At 44.5% G+C, this 22,444-nt stretch overlaps 3 protein-coding genes across 8 annotated transcripts in view; 2 read left to right on the top strand and 1 right to left on the bottom strand.

Annotated features, from left to right (window-relative positions):
• BRAF (B-Raf proto-oncogene, serine/threonine kinase) overlaps window positions 1–9,567 on the top strand; it is a 78,050-nt gene extending 68,483 nt beyond the window's left edge. For both annotated transcript variants that reach the window (XM_032445664.1, XM_015866793.2), the window contains one exon: window positions 1,809–9,567. In XM_032445664.1, coding sequence (XP_032301555.1) covers window positions 1,809–1,831 — 23 coding nt within the window. In that variant the 3' untranslated portion in view covers window positions 1,832–9,567. The remainder of the gene's footprint in view (window positions 1–1,808) is intronic.
• An 807-nt stretch (window positions 9,568–10,374) lies between these two features.
• On the bottom strand, window positions 10,375–11,168 carry NDUFB2 (NADH:ubiquinone oxidoreductase subunit B2). Its single transcript, XM_015866869.2, has 4 exons — window positions 11,003–11,168; window positions 10,772–10,916; window positions 10,599–10,699; window positions 10,375–10,453 (listed from the first exon to the last, which is right to left on the bottom strand). The coding sequence occupies exons 1-3, from the start codon at window positions 11,074–11,076 to the stop codon at window positions 10,625–10,627; spliced, it is 294 nt and encodes a 97-aa protein (XP_015722355.1). The 5' UTR covers window positions 11,077–11,168; the 3' UTR covers window positions 10,375–10,453; window positions 10,599–10,624.
• Window positions 11,169–11,171: 3 nt separating this feature from the next.
• On the top strand, window positions 11,172–22,375 carry LOC107315893 (uncharacterized protein C11orf16 homolog). Of its 5 annotated transcripts, XR_001556100.2 has the most exons (11): window positions 11,172–11,695; window positions 11,854–12,031; window positions 13,028–13,256; window positions 13,748–14,316; window positions 15,149–15,293; window positions 16,468–16,709; window positions 17,792–17,955; window positions 18,708–18,957; window positions 19,821–20,068; window positions 21,321–21,368; window positions 21,988–22,263. XR_001556100.2 is itself a non-coding variant. In XM_015866844.2 (10 exons), the coding sequence occupies exons 1-9, from the start codon at window positions 11,613–11,615 to the stop codon at window positions 20,043–20,045; spliced, it is 2,085 nt and encodes a 694-aa protein (XP_015722330.1). In that variant the 5' UTR covers window positions 11,172–11,612; the 3' UTR covers window positions 20,046–20,068; window positions 22,270–22,375. The 5 variants fall into 5 exon arrangements, 4 of the variants coding, with proteins under 4 accessions (XP_015722330.1, XP_015722307.1, XP_015722301.1 ...); XM_015866844.2 differs by lacking the exons at window positions 21,321–21,368; window positions 21,988–22,263 and adding an exon at window positions 22,270–22,375; XM_015866821.2 differs by having other exon boundaries at window positions 21,321–21,997.
• The last annotated feature ends 69 nt before the right edge of the window (window positions 22,376–22,444 follow it).

Below are 22,444 nucleotides of genomic sequence, written 5' to 3' on the forward strand. Positions count from 1 at the left end.
TCTTAAGTATCGGCCTCACAGGCGATACTCGATGACTTTTTTTTGTCCTTCTCTTAAAAGAAGGACAAGGGGGGAAGCGAAGTACAAAAACTGAGGCACTACTAGAAGGTATTGTGTGGAGAATGAGGCGATTGGTGAGAAGTGTCCAACAGAAGGAAGCAAAAATATCAAATAATAAGCGTATTTTAGAGCAAGGGGAGTTTTATGTTTTGGTAGAAACAAAGTTCTAACTTTTTTGTTTGAGTTTTTTTATTTAAAAGAAAACAAAACAGGAGGAGGGGGTGGATTCGATTCATCATGAAGGTGTTTTGTCTTGTTTTTTATGTTGTTATAACTATCACCACAGACTACTAGGACGCTCAAAGCTTGAGATCCATCACGGCTCTCTTACTTCAGACCTTGGTTGCACTCCCTTCTCATCTCCTGTGAGGCATAGGGTCCTCTCATCTCTCCCTACTTGCTTTCAGTTGTGTATATCTGCTCTAACAGCTCTTCCTGGCAGACCCATTGATTCCATTTATTCCACCTTCCACATACAAGGTGATGATCATTTTCTTGATTCCCTTCTTTATAACATACATCATTCCTTGGAATTAATGCTGCCGCTCTAAGATTATGTCTGTAGGGATGTTTCCCATTTGTTTCCAGTATTCAAAATGAAACTCTTGAGAAAAATGAAAACAATTGCTCTTGAATAGACGGAAGGACACCAAGATAGAGAACAGTTGTTTGGATGCAATAGTGTTTGCACGCTTCTGTTGGGTCTCTTCTGTCTGTTTCATTCCTTTATTGTTAGATCTCTAAGGAGTGCTGTCAAGAAAAGGATATAAACTAACTTAAAATTTATGTGGAACCCAGCAAGAGGAAGTGATGTGTGCATTTCTATTAATTACACTGTAGAGTCTTTTTGTTAAGCATCTTTGCACACCCTGTAGAATGCAATTTCTGTGGGCGGTGGGGAAATTTTTTGGCTAAAGCACAGTATTACTGTCTTAGTTTTAGCTTCTGTTCAAGATTCTGGTAACTTCTTAAGAACCTCGGGCAGCAATTTTACTCTGTGCCATAGTTCCTTCATCTCTGAAATGTGCTACCAGTCTGCTCAGTAGTGTGCTGAGACTAAAACTGTGCGGAGTTTCATGAGATTGATTGCATGTGAAAGAAATGTGTAGAATTACAGCTTATTCGATAGTTCTGAAGTGAGCACAGGATTGTTTCATGTCTTGTGCTCCCTGTTTGTTAGTGAGTCCTAATTTCTGCTCTCAGAGTAAGTAGACAGTCTCACCAGTCTTCATTTTCTCACAGTAGTTTGCTGTGTTGGTCTATGAACCAGCTTCTAGCATTCTTTAGTACGGGTTTAATTTTAAGGCACTTTATATAATAGTCTTTAAAGGTTGATGAGTGTGTCAAGCAGTTGTTTGCTACTAAACCAGCTTAACACCAGGATGGGGAAGTAGTTTGCAGTCTGATGTATTTATTTCAGTCGTTGCTTCCTGGGAAGATACGTGCAATAGGGAGTTTAAAGTGAAATTTAATTGGCATATTTTATTTTTAAATGCATGATGAAGTAGTCTCTGCTTGCACTTACTGCCTCTGTCCTGGGAAGAATGGGTATAGCTTGCTTTTGGGAAATTCATAGTGTCTGTATTCGGTGTTCTTTCACTATGTTTCTTTTATGCTATAATTTTAACAGTTTGCATTTTTAACATCTTTTACATTCGACCTAATGTTCAACTAGCCTGGAGAAAAATCTCTGACCACCTCACAACTGAAATCATTTTTTAAACCAAGCTCTTGTCCTCCCTCTACAGGAGAATTTGCAGCGTTCAAGTAGCCACAGCACCATGGCAGCACCCACTCTGTTATTTAAGTCTTGTGTTCCTACCGTTTCTTAACATCAAAACTCTATTCTGCTCCAACAAACCTAAAGTAATTTAGAAAAGATATCCATAAGCTTAAAAGTGGAGCGGAATGGAACTGCCAGTCCAACACAATGGGGAAAAGTACCTTTTTAGGAACCAGAATACTCCGCTGCCAGTGTTCCTCCTTCAACACAAAACACCACGTGCATTCGGATACCCGCAGTGGCTGCCTGAGCCGTTGGCATCATTCCCAGGAGAGAGGAGAGGGCGCTCGTGGTTTGACTTTGGTGCTCAGGCATGAGGGGATGGAGCTGCTGCTGCAACTTAGGAGACTTGCTTTGGATGGTCTGCCGGTCGGCTTTCTCCCTCTAACAACGTATCATCAGAGGCTGAATATCTGATGAGTGCTAATTAAAAGAATCATCCTTTGTTCTGATCTCTTTTCCTGGTGTACTCACTGGTTTGTGGACAATGCAGTATCCCCTTTTCACTGTATCGGAATGTCAAAGGCCTAATTCTATCTAAATTTGTGGGTTCTGTTCCGGTAAAATTGAGAAGTAAGGGATGGTGGGAGCTGGAGGCGGTGTTTGTCTGAAGGCAAAACGATTCATCAGAAGGAAAAGGGGATGCTGCTGCACTTTTTTTCAGATTTACTTTATCGCTTCCTCAAAAAACAAACGACAACCACCAACCTTCACCTTTTCCTTTTCCAGTACGTTCTTGGTGTGTGCATATATAACATCTTCTAGAAGGGTTCCATAGATCCTTCTTTTGTTGGTCCAGCAACAAACTGAAGTTAAAGAAAAAAAAACAACCATGTAGCGAGATTGTCCTTTCTTTTTTTTTTGCTTTGTATCATATGATACAGTATATTTATCAAAGATGCTGTCGCAGCATCTGGAGTCTGTACATTCCTGATACAGGCTGGGAATGGTGTATGTACCTACTTTAAAAGTTTTATTTTAAATGAGGGTGCAGGTTAATGCCAGGTACCTTACCAATATGTAATGTTTTCATAAATGAGGAAAAAAGTTCTCAGGTTGAATTGAATACAAATAGAGAACCCCCAAGAATTACACATTCCATAATTTGTTTTGGTACTTTCAGGAGCTCTTTTTTTTTTTTTTTTTTTTTGTCTTATTAAAAGGATTTTTATCCCATTAACTAAACGTCCTCTGATAAGTGTGCGTGTAAATGTGGAGCATCTTGTCCTAATGGCAAGTTGTGTGATCAAAACAAAACGGTACTTGCTGGATCCACGCTGATTACTTCTCACATCGCTTCCTTCCCTGTGATCTCCTTCCCTTCTGTTTGTCTTTCCCTTTTGTACTCTTTGCAAACTAGGATGACGATGGCAGTTATCTACTTTGGAGTGCTCTGTTTTCCTGTCCTCCAGTCCTGGTTTTCAAACGGTCGGTAGCTTTTTTGACAAGTTACCCAGTCAGGGAAAACAGCTCATCCAATTCTGCACATTGTTTACCTCTAGTAGAATATCTTGTGATGTGATCTGTTTGCGGAGTTCTCTGGTATGTGGTATTACGTGTAAATTATTTGTACAGAGGCAAGTCAGACCACATTAGAAAGAAATTCAAGCTCAGAAGTTTTCAGGACTTGATTCCTGTCTGCCCTGTACCACCCCACCTGAGGCAGGAGAACTGACCCACCTCGAGCTGGGAGGTTCCTGGGGAGAGGAGGGTGTTAGTCAAAATCACAGCAAATAAATGAAGGATTTAGGTGCGCGTAATGTGGTGTCCGTACTTAACTGTGTAAGGGGTGAGGATGCTGTCCTTCCCTCGCAAGGAGCTGGACTGTTCCTGTCTGCACAGCACTGCTCCCGGGCTAGGGCAGAAACACACATCGGTAGTGGGATGTGTTTCTAAAGCCCCAGGGTTCTGCGGTGTTGTTGGTAGTCCGTTCATTTGTCAGTAAATATTTACCGGGGTTATAGGGACCCGACTAATCTGAAGTGGGAATTATAACTGAAATACTGTGTATTCATATTAATTCCACAAACATTAGCAAGACAGCAATAGTAAATGACTTAATAGTCACTACAAGAATGAAGCGATTCATGTTGGTACATGAATAGAATCGACTTTGTGTACAGGATGCATTTAAAAAAAAAAAAAAAGAAAGAAAAAAAGCACAATTTTTTTCTTGTCTGCTGTGGGTCTTCAGATGCTGTAAGGCTTTTCTCCTTATTGAGATTGGCAGGAACTTCCATAGTAGCAATAGCCATTTCCCAGTGCGGAGAAGCTGCTGAGGTGAGCCATGGTGCGGAGCCCAGGTGGAAGCGGTGCGGGGCCGCGTGCTCAGCAGGCCGGGAGCACGCCCAGGTGTGAGCTCCAGGAGGGCAAAGCCACCCTGTGCGTTGTGTCAGCCCTTGTGTAGGCAGTGCCTGGTTTGTAAGCGTAGGGCATACTGGAAATTGATATTCTCTTGAAAGAAGCTATTATCTGAGCGACTGTGTACAGGTAGTTGGAGAGTCATTTGTTTCATAGAGCTTGTTAAAAGCCCTAGTTTCCTTCTACGAGGTCATGCTAGCAGAAAACTGCTAAAATATAACTGTTAAGGAATTAATTTGCTTAAAATGAACTTATTTTTGTGAAGATTCATTACCCATTAGTCTACAATATGCTTCTTGAGCCCATAGGAAAAGCACAAGGAAAATTGCTCTCCTTGTCCACGCAAAGCACTTTATAAGTAACAGATGGTCTTTGTCTTATTGGTTGTTTCTCTTATTTGGGGTTTCTTCGTTTCGTTTCTCTGCTTTGTTTGTTTTTATTTTTCCCTGAGGAATATGCAAGTTGTTTGGCTGCTGTGTAGAGAAGTCCTTTCAGGATGCGTTCCTACTGGTTTTCACCTTTGTTTGTTTCCCTTTGTATGGCTGTAGTTTTGTGCTTTCTCTTTAAGAGGTCCCACATAACACTCATGGAAAACTTTGGAAGAAATTTGGTTTGTAAACAATTGCCATTTTCTTTTTAAATCTATCGAGAATTGGAATGGATGTCTCGCATGCCATCAGAATCAGTCTTAAAGGTGCCCTGCCTGTTTAGCGAATGGAGAGATGAGTAGGCAAGAACTGAGTATCCTGTCTAGCAGAGGGATGCAGGAAATAAACTGAGATGAAATGACAAATAGATTCACGTCAGCTGCACCAAATTTCTTACACTTTTCTATAGCGTCCCAAGCACAAGCACATACTGCAGTGTGGGAGATGACCGCACGTATTTGTGTGCGTATGTTGGGACAAACACCTAGAGAGCCACATTGCTTTCAGCACTGCAGTATCTAATAACTTATCAGAACTACCAGTATCCAGTCCCAGCTACTCATGAGGTCTTTATTCACCACACACACCTTCCCCTCCGCCTTTCTGAACAGTTAGAAGCGAGCTGTTAGGTCTCCCTGTTCAGTATGAGATTGTTTCCTGGGGTGTATTCACTGGAACTGGAACACTGGGGAGGCTTAAGCCAAAAAAGTATCAGCACAAAAGCCTCGTTATTTTGAAAGTAATTTCTGCATGAATTAATCCTATATGCCCCGGATACAATTAGCTCAGTGTTTTGTTTTATTGTTATTCCTTAAATTCATGCATACCACTAAATGAATCCCCTTGTATTTTTCATGTATACCTAGAACAGTCTTTTCTTGTACTGGAAGGCTTTAGTAGCTGATGGTGATGCAGAACATCTGAAGCCTCACAGAGCCATCTTGCTGTGGCCTCTCAGCATTGCCTGGACTAGTATGTACTCATTGGAGGCAGAATTTGGCCTTTATAACATAAAATGAATGAAATGCTGGCTGTCAATAAATACCACGTATTCCATGAACAGGGGACAGGGAAGAAACACCAGAGGTTGTTCATAGATAGAGTTGTTTCCATGAGCTCCTCCAGTGTTTTGCAGAATGTCTGGAGAAGCCAGATCCTCAGAAACCCTACAATCAGCTGGATGTTAGGGTTTGCATAACTGAAGGGGCAGCTTTAGGGAAGAAGCATGTAGGCATTTCACACCATTACCGCCTGTCTGTGTAATTCCTTTCTTGACTGTGAGTACAACATGCGTAGCACAAACTATTCCTAGTACTGTAGCCCACGTGTCTTCGGTCTGTTGCAAAACTTTTCACCCGTAGCACAGTATGGCAGGCAGAGCTTCTAGGTACAGCTACGTCCATTGAAAATCAGTTGCATGAATGGGGCTGCTGTGGCATCACTTTGAAGGTGCTGGGTTTTCTGTTCTTCGTTTTGCTTAGAAGTTTCTGAAACCAACTCTTGTTTACTGCAGCCATGCTGGTGTGTGTTTGCACTCCATGTTTGTTTTGGCATTTAAAATAGCTTTTTGGCATTGCTTTGTTACCTAGAAAATGAAGTCATTAAAAGAGCAGAGCAATGATGCTACCGAGTTGGCACAAAGACAGCACTAAACAATGATGAAATTGTGGAGGGAGGATACTTTCTAAAAGCTGCAGGATATAGAGGATACCAAGGGCAAATTCTGTTTAAAACTGGCATGTACCTTTCCTTCAGAAGACAGAGATACTGAGACCTCCTGTTCAATGGTTTTTTACGTAAAGATCCCCCAGAAGAGTCTTTGCAGTTTGCCAAATGATCATGTGCCTTCGCAACCTAAAAAGTACAACGGATTGTAAACCAGGTGCTTTGTAACTGGAGCAGTGGCTTTGGTTTACTTCTGATGCAGTAGTTTTGTATATATAGCTGTTCATATAGGTAGGCAGTTTGGAGTCGGTAAACTTCTCTAAAAGAGCAAGGAGAGCAGGGAACATACCCAAAAATGCCTACAATCAGTTCAGAGCTAGGAATTGAAGTGTACTAACTCGGTCGCAGCAGACCTGCTATTTGAAATCTGCTCTACTGGAAGCTAAATGAGGTTAATTTAAATTAAAAAATAGATAAGCCCTCCTTTCCCTCCAAAGACAAAAGGATCCTGTTACAGAAAAGTAATAGGAAGTTTTGGAGAGGGCTGAAGGTATTAGATGGTCACAGTATCTTAGAATGAGACAATAGGTGAAAAATGAGAGCTAAATTAGGAGACATTGATGGCTAGTACTCATGTAATCAAATGCAATGAATTCCCTGGCCCTGGAGGTGCAGTTAATCTTGTTATATGAAATAGCAGCAGGCTTCCTTAGCTCTTCCTCAGGCCTCTTGCAGTTTGGCAACAGCACATAGTGTCACTGTGCATTGACGCTGGGAGGGGATAGGTACCTGGTCAGCTCAGGGACAGCCTGTCTATGAGATTCTGAGCTGTTCAGACTGCAGCCTGGTCACTGAGGCTTCTGGCAGTACCTACATACTGGTGTCCTATTGACTTGTGTGTCCGTAAGGATGAAAGAATGGATTTTGCCATTAGTGCTTTTTCTTTTGCAGTCTTAGCCTTTAGTTTTCTGGTGTGAGACTTTGGGCCTAACTGTGAAGGGCAGAGTTCCGTCTGAACGCACAGCCCATACAAATATCAGGCTGATTCGAACTTGTTCTTTGTTCCCTTTAGAAATCAAAGTCTTAATTCTAAAAACTGCTTTACTAACACTGCAGGAACTATCAGAAATCCTTTACTGACCCGAGGTTCTGCACTATGAGTGTATACATAGACACCGTTTTGTCTTTTGTCATACAAAATCACAAGGATTTTTCCCTCTTTTCCAACAGAAGGGAAATGATGGGAGTGTTCAGAACCTCTAAACTGCCTAGGTGTTTGCTTTGTAGCATCACAGCAGCAGTGTGCTCAGCTCCTCCAGTCCCCTTATGAGCCAGCCGAGGCCCCTGTCCAGTCCTTTTGTCCAGCTTATGGCATTTGCAGCAGCTGTACTTCAGAATAAGCCTTGCGCGACGTCGGCTGTGGAGTATCACAGGAAAGCAAAGGATCGTGTTCTTTTTCGTTGGGGTTTGGAAAATGGTTCGTTTTTGTTTTGCTGAATGTCAATTCTGTGTTGCATTTGTGTAATCACCGTAGTGGAAAAGAAAACGTGTCTGTGAGCTTAATGGAACGTAATGAGAAACGAAGCCCGCCGTCTGGGCTCAAATGTTGGGTCTGGGGTGCAAAATGGACCAAACTGGGGTGTTGGGTTATTTTGGGATGGTGGGGGATCGTGAGGGCATAATTTAAATTAAATTAACTCTGTCTCAAATAAAATGTAAGTGCAATAAATGTGCTTTTTTATTCAAAGCTGTGAACCTTAAGGGGTAAAAAAAAAAAAGAAAACAAAAATGCACATCATTCCTTCATGAGCCTTGTGTCCTACCTGCCTCCCCCGCGCCACCCTTCTCAACTGACAGATACCCGGCAGCAGCCAACTTGCATGTGTTGGCAACCCAAATCACGCTGCTGCTTCTCCTCCCATCTCAGCTGCTGGGACGGGGCTAAAGTCCTGCTCCCTGCTGCTTCCACCCTTGAGACTCCTCTGGGAGCCCGTGCTGCTAGAGCAGGTCTGCAGGCATTCAGGTAAGGGAGCTCTGCAGTCCCTCCAGCTGCCCCCTTTGCCCATGACTCCCCACCCTGCTGCAGCTCTCCTGGCAGCCTCCCAGCGCTGGACAGATGACACTTTAGCACCTGCAAAAAGTCATCAGTCATCAGCTGCCAAATTGGATCCCTGTTTTCCTCTGTCAAAACACACGTGCAGACTGGCCGCCGTTGCCTTCTGCGACTCTGCCTTGTTTTGAAGGAGCAGGTCTACCTGCTTATGTACCTGCTTGGAACCAGTTGTGCACTGGCTGCGCTGTCTCTTTCTTCCTTGAGCACGCGCTGCTTTTCCTAGATTAGGAAAGGTGCACCAGTGTCGCTCGGGGCGTTCTGCAGGAGGCTTACTGCATAGGTTTTATGAAACAGGGATGGAAGGTGTTGCACTCGGATGTCGGACCCTGTGGGGAAGTAAGAAAGGACTGGCGTGTTTAAAGTTTATAGATACAGAGATCTATATCCTTTAAACTCCATTATTTTTTACATATGATCAAGACATCAGCATTACCTCATAATGCAGAGGCTTGTTCGTGGGAGGCGAACTAGTAAGGAGAGGAAAGGGAAATTCATAGACGGATTTGATTCCTTTGTTTCTCAGTGCAATGAAACGTACGTCCCACCCACCTGAACTGCGCTAACACAACATTCCTTTCAGCTCTGTGACCACCAGAGGTTTGCGAGGGGCTTACAACGACAAAACGAAAGGTCCAGTCCGGTTACTTTAATAAAAAGCAACTGTGTCAGTAGATTTCCATAGCTGCTTTTTAAAATCCTACCATGGAGTCATTGTTTGGAAACCTGTATTTATTTTGTAATTCATAACAAAACGTTTATTTTCAGCTTTCTGTTACATAGAAGGTCATGGCAACCCCTTCCCCCCCCCCCCCCCCCCCCCTTTTCTTTCCCTCTCTTGTCTCCCCTGTAATTGCCAATACAACTTATTTTCCTTGTTTGTTCCTTTCCCCTCTACTTTTGTTGTCCCTTCATTTGTATTTTGGAGTTTTTTCTCATGTAAATTTGTACAATGGGAAATATTGTCCAGTTTGGTTAGAGAGCATGGAGACTTAAAACATATTAAAATTTGATAGCTGAATTCTGATTAAAGAAAAACTATTTCTGTGTAAAGTTATTTAAAGAACTCTGTATTATATAAAAGGCAAAAAGTTCTATGTACTTGATGTGAATATGAGAATACTGCTATAATAAAGATTGACTGCATGGAAAAGTCTGAAGGAGATCGTTTGTCAGATCATTCTCAAGTCACTTCTCTTGCAGAACTGTTGGTGGCTGGACCAGCTCATCCTGTGTGTCTTTTCCAGCCCTGGTGCTTCTGTGGTGTTCCAGAGGTGATTTAATGGGAGAAGCTTATTTTTGTGTGGTTAGTTTGTAACATAAGTCTGGCCATAAATGAAATGGGGACCTAGAGAGTAACCCCCCCATCCCTTTCTCTTCGTTATGTGGGACTGCTGCTTCCTCAAACACTGTGTTCAGAACATTTACTTCCCAGCATTAGTGCTGAATTTCTGCTACCTGAAGGAGATTCCCCCTCACTGTAACGAGGGCTGGGCACCTCTTCCTCCTCTCCCTCACACAGCTGCACCTGTTCCTATCTGTAGAACTGTAGAAAGATTAAGAGTTAAGTTTTGCTGCCCCTTCTAGCAGGGGGCAGACATTGAACGGGTAAGTCCTTCCCTACTTTACAGTGAGGGTGATGGAGCACTGGAACAGGCTGCACAGGGGGGTTGTGGAGTCTCCTTCTCTGGAGATATTCAAGTCCCACTTGGACGCCTACCTGTGTGACGTGGTGTAGGGAGCCTGCTTTGGCAGGGGGGTTGGACTCGATGATCTCTAGAGGTCCCTTCCATCCCCTACAATTCTGTGATTCTGTGTGATACTGTGTCCCCATGCCAGCTGTAAGTCACTGCCTGAACTAAGATGTGTAAAGGGGCACACTTTAAATGCTTCATAAGGATTAAACAGGCTCATTTGGACTCAAGCACCCCAATTATACAGCATTCAACAACACCACACAGCTCAGCATCCGTTGACAGCTCACTTTATTGAGACCAGGAGGGCAGAGCAAAACATCCGTTCCAAGGCCTCCTTAGTTCCACACACCTGCAAAGAACCGCATTGACTCCCAACAACATTCGGGACAGCCCCTCCCACAGCCGAGGAAGGGCTCAGCAGCACCTGTAGCCGTTCAACACGGAGCCAGGCAGAGCCCCAGGGGAGAGCTTAAGGGTTTAAAACCTGTCCCTACCTTCACTTGTGCAGCTGCGGCGGTACCTACTCGGCGTCGTCGGGCGGGATGCCGAGCTCCTCATCCGTCCAAGCCGAGGCATCGGGGTACGGGAAGTGGCCCTGCACCACGAGATGCCCTCAGAGCCCGCCCCGAGCACCGACCCGCCGCCCCCTTCTCTACTCCGGTCTCACCAGCACGCTGTCCGAGCTGTGCCAGAAGTGCCACAGGATCCAGAACCACATGGTGCCGCTCAGTATCTCGCTCCACACCAACTGCGACCGCGTCAGCTCCGGGAACTGCCGGTACCGCGGCTCGATGTGCACCTCGCCGCCCGCACTGCAACCAACACAACGACAACGTCTCACTTCCAGCCCCTCCGTCCTCACCCCGTCCTCTCTACCCCCGTTCCCCCCCACACTCACTGCCGCCTCCCGGCCGCTCTGCCGCCGTTCACCCTCAGCAGCCGTCCCGCCGAACGTCCCAGCGACACCAACATGGCGGCTCCACAATGTCACCAAGCGATCGCCCCCAAACCTCCTCGATTGGGCCGCTCTGCTTCACCAACAACGGCCTCTGGGATTAGTCAGCTCCTCCTCACCGAGACACATCCATCCTCACTGGGCCGGGAGGGCGGCGGACGGTGCCGTCTCGCTGTTGGGGGTGGCCGCCATCTCCCACACAGGATACGTGGCAAGGGGGAATGGCCCCCCGGCTCTGCAGGGAGCGCTGAACCTGAGGGGGAGGCGGTGCAGAGTTTGAGGAAGGAGATGAAGAAACAACACGTTGTTTTCCCCCCTCCAGGCCACGCAGTTGGTGCAGCCAACGGCGTCTGGTCGCTCAGCAACGGTGCTGCCAGCTCCTAATGTTGCCTAAGGAGCTAATGCAGAACGGATTCCTTTTATACCTGCGTTACTCTGAGCAGATACAGCATATCTGCAGTGTTTTTTATAAGTAACGTTGCTGCTGAAGGATTTAAGTGTTTAAAAACCTCATATTGTGCTTCCGTCTTCTTCCCACCTCCAGATAACCTCCATGCCCACCTCGCACGTCCCGTGTTGTCACACAGCCAGCCAAGCTCTGTGTGGCTCTGTGCTGCCAGGATGTCCATTAACACGGTAAGTTCAAAAGATGTTGATGAGTCACATGCAGAGAAAGAAAAAAGCCAGGAAACAAAGGCAGCTATGGGGGCTGGAGAGATCCCATGTGGGTTTGGTTTGTTTTCATGACTGCACAAGTTCTGTTACTGGGGTCTCCTTGTATTTGCTTTCTACAGCTTTCCTGTTTGTGCATGGAGCCCAGATTCCATTTGTATGCCCTTGATATCCTCAGCAAGAAGGAATTTCATTCACTCATCCCCAGAGGCTTCCAGTTTCATAAGGGGGGCTCGTGTGCTGGCAAGGAGGAAAGCTGATGGCTATTACTACCTGGGCCACATCGCACAAGAAGTGAAGGTAGGCACTTATTGCTCAGTGAGTCTGTTGTTCCTACCCTTGCCATGCCTTGCCAGTCCCATAGCCCTGGTGCACAGTCGCTCTCCTGTGATACATCACAATTCTCTCCCCATATCCTATTTTCATCTTCTTTTTTTTCTGATGATGATGAGATATTTACTGGGAAGAGTTCTGCAAACAGAAGCAGCCTGGAAATCCATCAGTTTCCTTGGTTATGAGACAGTCAAACCAAACAAGTCCTTCATATCACAATTGTCTACTAGTAATGGTCATTCAAAACGTCCACCTCCAGGAACTGCTTTCTCCTGACTGAACTGAGGGCTTTCCTTGATCTCTTCCTTCTGTGTTTCTGGAATCTGTGACACGATCTAGGATGCCAGGCAGAAAATGTCCCTGGTGGTCTTTAAAAATGCAGTTCATTTTTCCAGTTGGCAGTGCAGTTAAATAAGAAGTGATCCTCGTACAGGGATGGAATAGCTGTTGGCCTTCAGCATGTAAACGCACCCAGATCTGCAGGGAAGGCTGAGATTCTGGCCGTAGAATGTGCTCCACACCTGTTGCTGGAGGCTTAAGAGAGAGCATTCAGATTGATGGTAGCTGTGACACTTGACTCATTTCTTATCCTTTTGCTTGCTGTGTCACTAGTTACATTATACCTGGTACTTTATTTTGGCTAGTCTGCTGATGGATGGTTTTCCTGGTGAGCTTCTTGTACTTGCTAACTGTGTTCTTCTGAGCCAGGTAAACCAACTAAAATCTAAGTCCCAAAAGAAAGGAAGAGAAAGGCTGTCAAGCTCCTTACGCCACAGCTTTTTAATTACTTTTAAAGTCCAGTACGGATACAGTATGGTGAGAAGCCTGGTGGTAGAGGACAACTGCATTCACAGATCACATTCTGCTTCCTGGGATTTCTGTCATTTGCCTTTTAGCACTTGTGTTTGACTGTTAACTGGACCCAGATGTCTGTCTTGCAAACTGCATGTTTTACTCTTGTAGGGCTCCAGGGAATGTTTTTTAATCGAATTTGACAAAAGTCGCGCACTGAAAGGCAGCGTGCGGCTTCGTGTGCAGGAAACACCTCTCTATGACATTCTGCGCTACAAAGAAGCCTCTCAGCGGTCCCTTGCTCCAGGAGACAGAGTCTTGGCCCCATGGGACGCTAACACTGAACGCTTTGGCCCGGGCACTGTGGTCAAGGTTATGGAGAACAAACAGACACCTTCAGGTACGAGGCGCTGCCTTCCTTATTAGCACTAGTCTTGCCACAATTGCTGGCCTCTAGACCTCATGTAAGGGCTGACCACCACTAAGGCAGCGTCTCCTGGAGACTGCTCCTCGGTGGAGATTGCCTCAGCGGTTCCCAGCAGACTGAAGGCTTCCATATCGGTGAGTTTTTCCTGTCAGTAACATTTTGGGTATTTACAACTACCATCTTTTCATTATTGTCACCGTACATTGGTTTCCAGCTTCTGTGGAGTGAGCTCCTGGCTCACTATGACTAGCGGTAGTTTTGCTGTTGTACATCTCTTCATAGGTAATTCAAAAGGTCACATTCTAAACCTTAAAGTAAAAAGCTCATATAAGTTGTAACAGAATTGTCTGTAATGCAAACAGTCATTTTTAGCATCTGGTTTCTAAGAGAGACATCACATGGGTTGATATGTTTCTAATAGGTTCTTTATCTTTGTCTTCTTTTTTTTTTTTTAATGTGCTCAGCCCATAGTAGAAAGGGAGTGCTTGTGAATTTCTGGAATGGGCAAACTAAGGAGGTATCTTCTGACCAAGCTCTATGGATCCCCCTGCCCTTAAGCGAGCGCATCATCCTAGAACTGCAGATGCCATTGGCAGCCAGGCAGATGGTGGTGGAGTCAAGCTTGGACTACCCATACATTGTGACACCGGGTTACAGAGCTTCAGGCCGTTACAGACGGGGCCACTCAGGGCTGGACTGCTGGCCAGGGGGTCTGCGTTCAGTTCAGCCATGCGCTGAGTGCAGCTGTAGGTGTACCTCAGTTCCCCACTGTTGCCTTACAGCCTGTAAAAGCTCACAGCCTACAGAGCACAAAGGGCAGCGAGACAATTCCTTCATCCCAGGAACATGCTTGAGTAAAGGAAAGCTCAGCAAGAAAATAGAAGAGCAACTGTCTGAAGTGAGGATTTCCCCTTCAGGAAGTGTTTCCAGAGAGGAAGAGGAAAATGAAGAGAAGAGCCTGATGACAGAAAATCTTCCAAAAGATGCTCAGTGTCGCTTGGAAGAGGACAGTGGGGTTTTAGGTCCTAAGAAGGTAGGAAGCATTTCATGCTATCTCTTAACGTGTAGTCTGCTATGTGAATAATTTCTTTTTTATTAGCTTCCGTTTTTTGTTCTTGGTATCAGAACATTACTAGTGGCTTTGAATGTGAGCCTTATGTGTGCCTCTTTAAGAACAGAGACTCTCTGACTTCATTCTCAGCTGTATTCCTAATCCTTTGACCTGGGAAGGAGCTAAAAGCTGTCATTCTTTGTCACTGGCTGTGTGTTGTTTAGCCCAGTTCTTCCACATTCTTCCTCTGTGTGGAAGAGGAAAAGGCAGGAAAAAGTGTCAGATGAAAGTCTTCACACCAGGTAAGGATCACAGTAAGGATTCCTCCATACCAGGGCAGTCCGTGGCATAACTATATGAAAACACCTCATCACCCAGGGCACAGGTATCACTTCTGTGAATGAAAGGCCAAAAGAGAATTCTGTGGTATTAGTGGTTGATTTGGTACCTGTGAACGAGGCACCGGGTGAGGATCAGGAAGGAGGAGGTTAATGTGCACCAGCTTTGCCCCATTGCTTTGTGAGAGCCGGAATGCAGCTGCCTTCCAACCAGAGCTCCTGTCTTGAACTTTTTTATGCCTCTCTATACAATTCCAGGCCAATGCTTAGGTCATTTGAAGGTGTGAATTAAACGGAAACATGATCAGAAATGAATCTGCTTAAGGGTTCTTTGCTTCTTTTGTGAAGAACTCCCCCCCACTTGTTTTAATTCTTCTCAAACTTCAGTTGCAACATGTGAACTTACAGTGAAAGATCCTAAAGCTAACTTATTCCTCATCAGGTCAGCTTATGATTGCATTTCTTCATCTTTCTAGAGTCCTCAGAGGGAGATGGCTCATGCTACAATGGTTGATCCTGCTGTCAGCACAGACAGCTGGTTGCTGGAGTCAGTCGACAAGGAAGAAGCAGGCAGCAGACAGCAGGATGCAGGAACTGAGGCTCATTTGAAACACAAACATGGTAGTGAAATTGTAGCTTTTTTTATCCAGACATAAGGCTTTCTACACAGAATCACTGTGAGGGCGACAGTGTTGTACTGCCACAGCTCTCGATGCGACAAAAGAAAATGTCAATGCCATCCTAGATATAGTGGTAGTTTGGCTTGAGAGGCTCTTTTTATTGTCAAGGTGGAACTATTTTCAGATGGAAGTTGGAGTGATTTGGGTTTGGTTTTCTTGCTTTTTTGCCTTTGAAGCTATTACAGCAGCAGCTTCGGGGTTTTCTTAACTTTTATTGTAGCACTTACTACAAATATTATTGATTTAAAAAATTTCTTGCTTTAAAAAGTAGTGTTGGCTATGACTGCGTGTCGCAAAATGATTTCACCATGGTTGTTCTACAGGAAACACCCTTTTTCTTATTTGTGCTGAACATTTTTGCTTTACATCACATTTGTTCCCTTATCATTCAGAAGGTTTGTGATTTCAATTGAGTTGGTGCAGTTCTCATTCAAGCTAGTTTGGGGACAAATGAAAGCCTTTCATTAGGGTTAAAGCTTCTTCCAAGTACTCCAGCTTTCGTAGTGCTCTTCGTCAGTGCTGTTGGAGGTAGGATGCAGTCAAACATAAGGGTGTATCTCCTCCCAGCAGATGTTCCTGCACTGTTCCATGCAATAACTGCTGTCTCAATCTACACTGTCTTTATCAGAAAGATTCGAGTGAACTCTGCCCACGTTCTCAGTTAGCCAGAAGCTCGGAAACTGTGCCAGCAGTGTTGTGCACGTGCTAATTTCTCCTGTCTCTCTTCAGGATTCATAGCTCAGGCTTTGTACTATTATGGTATTTATCATTTTTGGCTGTTTCAGAGCACTGGCAGAAGAAGCTCGTGTCTGTCCACAAAACAATGTGCAAATAAACCCTTAATCTGAGTAGCTGTAAGTGTAGCCAATGATCTTGTGTTAAAGTGATCCTGTAGAAATCATGCTTGACTGCAATGGCAAGTTTGGTTTTTTGAGCACTGGGACTCCTGCTCTGTGGAGACTAAGAAACATATTGCTTTGTCAGAGGAAAACATCGATACTTGTTATAAAAGTCTTGCTTGAACACATCTCACATGATAAGACTTTTTGAATCTTCTTTCTTTTTATAAGCTGCCTATAACTTGATACGTGTCTCTGCTCTAATTTATTTAAAAGGTCTCTTTGAGTCCAGAGTGGCAGATGCTCCAATTCAACCTTCCCAAAGGAGCATTTCTGTGGGAGCCAGTGCCCTGTGTCCTTTCCAGCCACAAAGCTTCTTTGACCAAGTGCGTCAGTCATTAAAGAAGGACAGCCTGGCCATCGAATCAGCCCTGCGCATACAGAGACCATGCGGTACCTCCAGTGTACGAGCTGGAAGATTCACACATCTAAATCTTCTAAAAGACAAAAGCATTTCAGTAAGTATTTGGTCCAGTAGTTTTTAGCTATTAGGACTGGGTGATTTGTTTATCTCGTGTGAGATTGTACTCCCTTTTGATCTCTTTCCCAAAGATTTTTGCTGCAACAAAAAACATGCACATGTAGAATAATGTCTATGCGTTATGTGGAAGGGTACAGTTTCCACTTAGGATTCAGTGGTGTACAGAAAATGGGCACTTCTGCTGTTTGTGCTCAGCATTTCTGAAAGCTTTTCCTAAATAATGAGACTGGCGGGGACATTAATAATAGGGAGGCAGTGGACGTGATTTGAAGGTCTTGTAATGTTTCCCAGCTCATGGTATTAGAGATGTTCTCCAGAAAGAACTGGAGGGAGACATTCTATTTGCAGATGAGTGGCTAATGGCAGGAATGTGCCAATTGCTGCTGGGAGTAGAAGGGAGAATGTGTTTGAGAGAGTAGGTATTTTGTGTGAACTTTAGTTTAGCTTTTAACAGCAATGGTGTGGCAGAAATGCTGAGACATGACCTGAGACAGGGACTGAGCACCTGGTGGAAGGCAGGGCCAACCCAGGGGAGCTCAGGTGTGTGCAATGCACCTCAGTGACCAGCAGAGGTGGAGCCAGGATCTGCCCCTTCACAGACCTCGTGTAAGGGCTGGCAGTGGAGGCAAGGGGATCTTGCTGGAGATCCCTGCCCACTCTGCTACTACTGCTGTACTTTTCATCACATTATAGTATTACATATAGAAATGTAAACTAGAATATGTCTGATTTTTAGTGGTTTCCTTGCTGTTTATGTCATGGAGGGCATTGTAAGGATAACAGAACTAAACATTGTATTCTGCCTGTGAAGAGAAGCCTTGCAAGTGCTCCTTCACGCAACACAGTGTATTTCAAAAGGCAAATCAGGAACATTGCCCAGCACTGACATGCAGCTACTACTGAAGAAAACAGCAAGGCTTCTTGACTGCGGGCAGAAATCTTAGGCAACAGGGAGTTAGAGCTGCAGGAAGATTTGTGTTTACTCAGAGGGAGGCAGATATTTCTCTTTCTAACAATATATCTGATAAGGAATCTGTTATACATTTTTTTTTGTCTTAGAAATCTGTGCATAACAGTGCATCTCAGGAGAGATGGAAAGAGATGGACCTCAGCAAGGCCAAGATTGAGCACAAAAGGCGCCAGGAGGAGGAGAGGCAGTTGAAGAGGCGGCAGCAGCAAGAGGCAGATGCTGTCCAACGTCAGCTGCGCAGGAACAACCAGAGGTAATAAACCAGAGCCAAGTGTTTCTTTGGAAGTCAATATCAAATGGTTGACAGTGCCCGCTGCTTTGTATTCTCATTCAGTCTCTGAACATCACATGTAATGCTAGTCTTTGCAGAGTGCTCGTGGGGATTCATTAATGGGAATAAATTGGTGCTTGGTGTATGAATGAATAGGTGAAAACCAGCTGTAGCAGTAGCTTGAGGCCAAATTCCCTTCAATCTCACCCTCAGAGCTAGAGTCCTTTTGCTTTCCCTATCATATGGTCACTTATCGCTTAGCAGTCCTTGCCCCCATGGTCTATTTCTTTCCACCTCTTTTGTTGCTGGCACACCAGTAGTAATACATAAAGCTACCCAGACATATAGAAAAAAAATTGGTCCCCTTCCTGCTTATAATCTCCCTTCATGTACTGGAAGGCTGCAATGAGGTTGGAAGGCTGCAATGAGGTTCTCCCCAGACTGTTCTCTTCTCCAGTCTGAACAAGCCCAATTCCTTCAAACTTTCTCCGTAAGAGGTGCTTCAGCCCCTGAATGCCTTCATGATGCTCCTCTGGACCTGCTCCAGAAGTTTCATGTCCTTCTTGTGCTGGTGCCCCAGGCCTCAACACAGTGCTCCAGATGGGGTCTCACCAAGGCAGAGAAGAAGAGGAGGAACAATCACCTCTCTCTACTGGCCAGAATGTCTGCTTAACATCTTATGTGCTTTTTCTTTAGTTGCTTTTATTTTCTGAGACGTTTTGTTTTGTAAACAGGCGGCGATTGTATCAGAGAATGTTGCAAGGGTTGGAGAAACAGCAGGAGCACAAAAACGGAGCTTTGCAACACATGGCACTGCTGCAAGCTGCTCAGTCAGAGAGGAGCAAGAAGGAGTCCTCCTTGTCAGAGGAGGAGAACAGAAAGTTAAGTCACAGGCTGCAGTTCCTACGTACACAGCGACTGCAGAGAGAGAATCTCCTTGCAGAACTCAATGAAAGGAGCTTTGAACAAGAAAAAGAAAGGCTGGTAAGGGGAATTTCAAAGAAGTTTTAACTGTACTGTATTTCCAGCAGTAGCACCATCTAGACTATTTATCTTTCTCTCCTGCATATCCAGTATAACTGTATCATTTGGAGACACGCACACAAAAAAATATTATTTCTTCAACACGCACAAAGATTAAAGATGGGAATTTAATCTGTGTCCATGGTAGAAGTCTTTCTGCATACAAAGAATCGTCATAGAATCCTAGAATGGTTTCAGTTGGAAAGGACCTTTAAAAATCATCTAGATGAACTTTGTGCCGTGGCGGAGCCATCTCTTACTAGGCCAGGTTGCTCAAAACACCGTCCAACTTTCCCTTGAATACTTCTAAAGATGAGGAATCCACGACTTCTCTGTGCAGCCTGTGCCACTGTCCCCAGGCCTGGATGCAGCGCTGCAGATTAGGCCTCATGAGGGCAGTGTAGATAGGGACAATCACCTCTGTCGCCCCGCTGTTGCCCTGCTAACACCCATCTTTTGATGCAGCCCAGGACACAGTTGGCTTTCCAGGCTGCAATCAGGTGGTGCTGGCTCATGACCAGTTTTTTTATTCCAAGTCCTCTGTAGGGCTGCTGGCAGCATCTTGCACTTGGGCATGTTGAACTTCACAAGGGTGCACACCAGCCAACCTCCTGAGCCCATCCGCGTCCCTCTGGAGTATCAGCTGACCACTCAGCTTGACGTCAACCACAAACGTGCTGACTGCTTATGTCATGAATAAATAGAAATTAATAAATGAATCAGTTCTGCCATTTCTAGCTTATTCCAGTGATAACTGTGGATGAAATTCAGACTTAAAGCTGGATACACAATTGCAAGTGTCTTTTTTTTTTTTTTTAATGCAGGATTTGTTGAGGAGCAGAATGCAGTCACGGCACATGATGCTGACACGAGACTCAGAGGACCAGGACAGGCAACAAAAGCAGCGCCAGGCTGCCAAAAGGAAGGTGTTCCAGAAGAGAGACCATTTACATGAGAAGATGCAAAAAGAAAACCAAAGACAAGGTGACCTCCAGCAACACCTCAGAGAACAGAATCTGTTGATGCTCCGAGCATTACTACTAGAGTAGTAGTAGTAGAAACTGCAGAGTGGGTAAGCAGGCACTTGATCAGTTCACAAACCTGTTCTTCATCTTGCTGTGTGTGTGTGTGTGTGTGTGTCTCAGTGTGCTGCACTTGGGGTGCAAGAATGCAGTTGTGACAAATGGAACTCATGGAGAAATCATCTATCTCCCTTTCATTGCAACCAGCATGTGTTTTCACTGCTCTGTCCCTTGCAGGTCTTCCTTCCTGGAATAACTGGTCTAATCCAGCTGTCTGTGCAAAGACTCCCACCTTGGTCAGACTGTTTTTCAGTTTTAGGCATAGGCAAAAACTCAACTGACAGTCCCAGCTCTGCAACCAAAAGTCGTATGGTGGTATTGGTCATATTTAATAGCCAGAGTGCTGCCATCCTGCCCTAAAGGCATCTGAAAAGGGCCAGCTGTGTAGGAGCCCACAGTCAGCATCTGTAGCGTTTAGTTTTGTAGTCTAGGACTGATGACAGTGACATGGAACAATATTGAGTAGAACTACAAAAGAGCCAGAAGTTGGCAGAGGGATGTCAGGTTGTAACTGCTATCAAGATGCAAATGACAGAGAAAGGAATTACTGGAGCAAGAGCACAGGCCACACAATTTACTAAGTGAAAAACATGAATGAAGGTCAGAAGGAGCTCCCTGGGAATGAGTCTCTCAAGTGGTAGAAGCCATAGATACAGATGATGTATATATACATATATATATAGCAGCTTGCAGGGGAATTAAATACAAGTGTTGAGAGACTTCCACTGCTAAATTCTGGGCACTTTTTGCCCTGCTGTGTTTGTTCCAGAACAGGACCAGGGTAGCACATTTCTTAAAGATCAAGGGCAGCATTAAGTAGGAAGTAAAAGCCATGAGGTGCTGTCTTGTGACTTATGTTGCAATGTTAGTGTTACATGACATACAGGGAAGGAGAACTTGGAGACCAGTTGGCTGGAAAAACCCTGAGGCAATGCAAATGGACATGCTGAAATACAGCATAAAATGTCCACTGTCAGAAAGAGGGGCATATCCATGCAGGTAGGGCACACAATCAGAATAAATAGGCTATACCACAAAGAAGTGAGGGGGATGCTACACAATGGTAAACTGAAAGGTGAGCGAACAAATAGTGTAAGAAAGCAGGGGAGCCAGCAGCACTACAGAGGTTTCCCTATTCCCACTGCAGTGTAAAACAGAGTTACCACCTGGAGTCCAGGGACAGTGAGGCATGTGGTGTCAGGTGCCCCCACGGATAATCTGCCATCTTTTTTCCTCCTCCAGGAGAGAAAAAGTAAGGCACACCAAGAGATGCTGTTACACAGCATTAAGGTGAGATAATGCGTTGTGCTCCAATCAGTAGCAGTGTCTTCATTCACAAGAGGGATGAGGAAATTATGGTTGTCACCATATACAATGCAGGTATAAAATACAGGTGTCACAGAATGCCACTATCATCAGCTTTGGGCAGTGAAAAGATATATTTCACATGGATCTTTAGAGAATGGACGTGGCCCAGTTTGCTGGGGCACTCAGAACTATATTAAAAGGACTTCTTATTTTTCATAAAGCGTATTCATAAAATATAAAATAATGGAAATAAAATACATTGAGGTGTCTTATTTTACCTGATACCCAGAGGCAAACTGCATACAAAATCCAAGTGCTGCAGCCTGAAATTGTGTCCACTTGGAACCATGTACCACTCTTTCTGGTGGTTACAAACTATCCCAAGGTCTTCATAGCTAACAGGATTATTTGTTACTTTGGGATCCATAATAAGCATGAACCATCCTGAGGTTTATGTTTTAAAAAACACAATAGGAAGCAAAGATGAATGTATGTATAAGGTGAAGGCTTTGAGTTTCTGTTGTGATTTTAAATTAAGGTCTTTAAATTAAGGCTTCATTTATGTCTCATTAACCATCGCTTTATAATCGCCATTAAACAGATCATCTGCATACGCGCTTTCTCTTCATTGCTTAACCAGCTGAGAACAGGCAACTGCACAGAGCTGCGTGTGGCTGCAATTCCACATGAAGCATGTCTGGAAATACGTTTAGCACGATGATATTTCCAATCATTCATAGACTGTTTCTTACCATAAAAATAAGGCCATAAAACAGCATTAAGAGTTTCATTAAAATCACGGACCGTAAAAGCCGTACAACGTAGCTCATTTATTGGCTTTAATTATTTGATTTAAACACTCACAGTGTTTTCTATTCTTTAGGAGTCCAAACGTCTTCCTTGTTTTGCAAACTGCCCAAGGAGAAAAGCCACACCTCTGCATGTGAGATAAGGCTGTGAGTTGCACAGGGTGAGGGCTGGGAGGCAGGGAAGGGCAGCGCAGCAAGGAAAAAGCCTTGTTAAGCCTGTTTTAAAGCTTCAACAAAAACTGAGACCAG

The sequence above is a fragment of the Coturnix japonica genome, chromosome 1 (assembly GCF_001577835.2).
Source record: "Coturnix japonica isolate 7356 chromosome 1, Coturnix japonica 2.1, whole genome shotgun sequence".
Taxonomy (NCBI): Eukaryota; Metazoa; Chordata; class Aves; order Galliformes; family Phasianidae; genus Coturnix; species Coturnix japonica.